The sequence below is a fragment of the Vigna unguiculata genome, chromosome 2 (genome assembly GCF_037176805.1).
Source record: "Vigna unguiculata cultivar grain cowpea cultivar isolate G323 ecotype 2 chromosome 2, ASM3717680v1, whole genome shotgun sequence".
In the NCBI taxonomy this organism is placed as follows: domain Eukaryota; kingdom Viridiplantae; phylum Streptophyta; class Magnoliopsida; order Fabales; family Fabaceae; genus Vigna; species Vigna unguiculata.
In genome coordinates, this window is record NC_140793.1 from 9,899,789 (window position 1) to 9,905,152 (window position 5,364).

Here is a 5,364-nt window from a genome sequence, read left to right on the forward strand (position 1 = left end):
AAAACTCTGGAATTCATGAACCAATATTATTTTTGGTAAAGAGAAAACTTGAATTCCCTTTCTCAAGAAATTTATTAGGGAACCAACCAGTAGAATATATGAAGAAAACAATTTTTATTTAATTATTTTAGTTGAACTTTCGCAAGAAAGTGTCACTAGCCACACCCTGTCAAAGTCCAAAGCCAGCTATGTATGATCAAGAAGACTGAGAAATTCTAAAAAGTCAAAATTCTGGCATTTTAATTTTCACCTGATGTCAATCTTACACGTAGGCACACAGAAGTCACACATAGTAACCTCAATTTCAATCAAAACCTGATGTTTGCACGTGATACTGTTTTTTCTGATTTTCACCAAATTTAACAAACAGATATTAAAAATCAAAGACATTTGGATTACTCATATGTTAACTGGACAACAATTGTTTTGTTTTGTGGTAATAACAGCACAACTCATACCGAAAAACTAATATACATCCATATTCCTATATATGTGACAACAATATCTTTTCTATACAGTGTAGCTCAGAGTAACTAGGAGCCAAAAATATTTCAGACCCTTTAAGGATCTGGTTTCTGGGGGCTTGAAACTTGGTCTCAAATCAAGAGAAAACCAAAAATTCCAGAAGAAAATGAAGGAAGTCGTATGTATGTATGTATGTATGTAGTTAATTATTAGGCGTTGAATCCAGCACTGAGTTATGCCTCTTTGAAGGACCTGAAGGAGGCACTGGTCCTTTGGGGAAGAAGTTGAAAACCATTGTGTGGTATGGAAGATCACCTTGTTGGTTTGTGCGGTCTCTTCTTTGATTAAGCTTCATGGTTTGGCCTGGTCTTATTGCATCACAAGAACCAAGGAGTAGCAAGTAGACAAAAAGAAGAACAAGAGATAGGGTTTTGCATTGAAGATGAAAGGCCATGGAGGGAAAGGCCAAAGGGATTTTTTCTGTTTGGTTGGTTGTGTTCCGGTTAACTGTTCCAGGATTTCAAACTTCAAATCGGAAAATATCTTAAATGTGATGATTGAGTCTAACGATTTTATCTTGACGAAATTGGAATCGAAAGAGGTTAGTTGGTGGTTTTTGATTGAGGAGAAGGGTTTGTTGGGCTTGGTTGCAATGAAAGGGGTAGGTTGAGAGTTTTGAGAGAAGTTCAATTTTTCACTTGGTAGGAAGAGGGGGGTTTATATATGTGTGTGGTTGCATGGGGAACATGGAAAAAGTTAGGCAAATGGGATGGTGAAGAGTGGGAAATTTGAACAAGAGAAGTGAGGTACACGCTATTGCATTTGTTTTTTTGAATGTCAACGCAAGGTTCAGGAAAAAATAATGGTTTTTATAAGAGTATTTGGCGCCGGCTACGCTTGATCTTGGACTTACAATACCAGTTTTTCTCACTTGGGTGCACGGAAATTTCTTATGTTTAGGTCCACGAAATTTGTTTTCGAGAAGAACACAACCAAGCGTGTCATTGTGAAAAATTGAAAACTTGCCACATGTTAGATCTTCCATGTTTGTGTTGGAAATTTAGCCAAATTAATTATCTTGAATAATCTCATATCGAATTAGTTAGTGTTGGAATGATGTTATAAGATCATTTTGTAAGAAAAGTTATCATAAGTGAAGTTTGGAAATATAGAACGTAACTTGTTGAATTTGTTCTTATCCAAAGTTTCTAATTGTGTGGTGTGCGCATGGGTTAAGTTATTTTTCTCTCTCTCATGTTTCCTTTTGGTGTTGTGATGAGATCTTAAATCTAGTTTCACACGGAGGAAATTTTGGATTTTAGTACGGCAAGTATGGCTTTATAAAAGGTAGGGTGTGATGAATTTGTTTGAAGAGTGCAATGAGATGGGGTGTATAATTTGATCCCACTATGAAAAAAATAAAAATGGATAAAATAGGTTTGATAATGGGACAAAGCCAAAACTGTAGAAGCCTATCTCCATTTGCAACTCAATGGGTGCCAAAATCTCCACTTTTGGTATGATGGAAAAGGCTTTTCATGAGTGAATGGCATTAATTATTGGCATTTTTGTTGTGGGCGAAAAGGAAAGAAAAAGAAAGAACTCAGAAAAAATGTACTTTACAATTGTGAGTGTTGGCTGTTCATGATTTGCCAATTTCTCACAATAGTTATGCCTTCATTATTGGGGTATTTGTTTGTTGGAGAAATTAAATAAGTAAGGTGTTCTTTCAGATAATATTGGATTTCAATTATTGTCTATTTTGAGTTTCCAATTTTTATTATAATTTTATTTTAAAAAGATGTTTTGAAGAACCAAAAGAAGAAGAAAATATATTTTAACTATTCTTAACCTCAATTTCTAAATTATGTAAAATTATCGAGGTTTATTGAGAGTACAGAAAAGTAAGATTTAAGGTTAATTTGGTTTATTCGTTGAATATGACTCCAATTATTTTTGTGGGTATCTTTGCGTGAGACGCTCTAATAAGGAAAGACGCAATTTTTGGGGTCCACTATTATTGTGCATTAGTCTTCTTGACACACTGATGTTACAAAAATTAATATCAGAATCTAACTCTATAATGTTTCTATCTCTGTACCCTATGATCCTCCCAAAATCTAGTTTTTCAATGAAAATCAATTATATCTGTTACTACACAATGCATCAATTATCTTATGACATTTTTCAAGTGCACAATCAAAAGGTAGCTTTTAAAACTATCACCTTTATAAAACTCTTAAATATATTTTTCACGCATTATTTTATCTAACTATACTTAAAGAAATAGAACTAAAGGTATAAAGAGTAGCAAGACTTTCTAATATCTCTTAACTACCATTATTTCATTCTTATGTATATCTATCTATTATATACTAGTTTATTTTTTTAACTTACTTAGTTTTATTTATTTATATCTAAATTGAATTAAATTTCATTTTTTAAAATAATAAAAAATTAATGTATTATATTTGTTTGAGGAAATCTCGACACATGTCCATATGTTCTTTCATGGCCTAGACCATGTGAAAAAAATGACATGGTCAGGTATGCATCACTAAGGACAAGAGATATATGAGAATATTTGAACCACCTATACACTTAGGAGTAATCAACTCTCAAGGTCTAACAACAAACCATAGTAATATGGTTGGCTAGATGTAGGCCAACTAATGCACTATAACTGTATGATCGACTATATGTTGGCCAGGTAGAGTCAAGACATGGAAAACCTACTTAAGATGGTAATTAAAACACGATTAAGCATATAGATTAACCAAAGACTAATCAAAATAATTAGTCATATGGGTCAAACCCATCTAGGCAAAAAATTCATAAACATAATATAAATAAGATAGAATATGAGGTAAATTAATTATGTTCATTATTACAAAATTAATTAACTTTTGACGCATTTGACTGATTTGAACGTTGAAATATCTTTTAGCACAATTCATATCCGACTATGAAAAGACAAATACTCTTGAGGAGGACAAAGACTCTTAAAGTTGAAGATTTCGAGCATTTGAAGTTTTTGTTGAAGTCTTCACACAGGACATACTTGGCTACGTAAAAATAATTAAAATTTTGTTATATCCCTATTTAAATTATGCATTACAAATTTATATATTTAAAATATTTATTTGTCTTTTTCTGTTGTAAGTTTTAATTATATAAAAACAAACATTTATTTTATACACACAATCTGAAGTACTAGCTAGTGAAGCACTAACTATAGTTATTGTCCTTGGAGACATTTGCAATGTCTATAAACAAAATGACAATGCACAAGCTAACTCTTCTCTTTATAAAAGTGGTTAATTTACTTTATGCTTAATTAAGTATCTCCAAAATCTTCAATGATTCATAAATATTAATGGGTAAGCAGTGGTTTGGTTATTCTCAAGAGAAGCCTTAGCCGATTTTTTTTTTTTATATTTTTATATAAGTATAAATAAAGATAGTTTTTAATTTTAATATATTGTATATATATTATTTGACATCTATGTACACTTACAAAATCAATTTTGATAGTCTCAAAATATTTTCTAAAAATATACGACTGTAGATAAGCAATCATAATCTCAAACAAATTGAACACTACATCTTTTGCGTATTATTGTCTTGAAATAGCAATAATTCTAACATTAAAATACACAATATTTGTATTCATAGCTACTTAGAATTAGGTAAGTGTCTACATTTGCGGGACCAGAAATTTTATTTTGGTTGCCGAGGATTGGTTTTTCTATTGTTTAAAATTTGGTCAAATAAAACATATTTATTAAACAGAAATCTTGAGAATTTAAAATGATGTTTCAACTATGTGGGGTTGTGTGTGATCTCACTCACCAGCAAATGAACTACTTTTGTTTTTTCTCTTCCCCATTTGATTTAAGTACAAGTAACCTAACTTGAATTTTAATTCAATACTCAAGTACGGATATTCATGAACAACTTTGACTATTAATTAGGGTTACTGTTGTGCAATTTAGCCTTAATATTATTAAAATTTAAAAGTGTGTAAATAATTAATGGAGTTTAAATTCATTTAGCAGCATATTATGAGTATAAAGAAAGAATGAGAAATGGTCAACGTCATTGATGGCACACATTTTGAACCAAAGGGATGCGTGTGACGGCACTTTAATGGGTTGGTAAGCAATTCTTGATAAAGAAAAAGATAGAAAAAGATATTCTATGTGTCAAATCTCAAGTAACGTGGTTATAAGTGTTTATTTATGGCTACGAGTTTCATGCAACTATCTATCCCAATCTTATTATTTTGTTGGATATTTTTATTTTTTTAATTAAAGTTAACAAAATTTAATTAAACTCGTGTTAGCTCATGTGTTCTTTTATTGAATCCATCAACTCAACCTAAGTTATCCATTATATAAAATGTTTTGAATATTTTTATAAAAGTTAAAGATTAAAAAAATTACAATTATTACTTCTTTTAACTTTGTGATACATATTTAAAAATAAATTACAATCCAAAAACGCAAAATTAATTATACGAGTCAAATTGACAAAAAAATAATGTTACGCAAAATTAATTATACGAGTCAAATTGACAAATAACATTAATTTAAAATCTTAAGATAATAAGTTTATAAATCTTATTTATATATATATATATATATATATATATATATATATATATATTATTCAACTTTCATATTTATTTAATAAAAATTTGGATTCAAATTTAAATTATTTTTATTTTTTTATTAAAATATTAATTTTAAACTTTCAAGTCATATTAAATGGCTTTATCTTTTTTTTTTCTTTAATGGTAAACTTCCTATGAATTCAAAATTTTCTATAGTTTAATATCTTCATAATACGACATTCTTGTTATAGACAAATAATTTTTGTCAAATTTCAACCACAAAA

At 29.6% G+C, this 5,364-nt stretch overlaps 1 protein-coding gene across 1 annotated transcript; it reads right to left on the minus strand.

The window, feature by feature from the left end:
* Positions 1-373: 373 nt before the first annotated feature.
* Positions 374-1,276, minus strand: LOC146888316 (protein IDA-like). The gene has a single exon (XM_085669709.1). It carries the CDS (start codon positions 917-919, stop codon positions 668-670), a length of 252 nt encoding a protein of 83 aa, XP_085525835.1. The 5' UTR covers positions 920-1,276; the 3' UTR covers positions 374-667.
* Between the last annotated feature and the right edge of the window lie 4,088 nt (positions 1,277-5,364).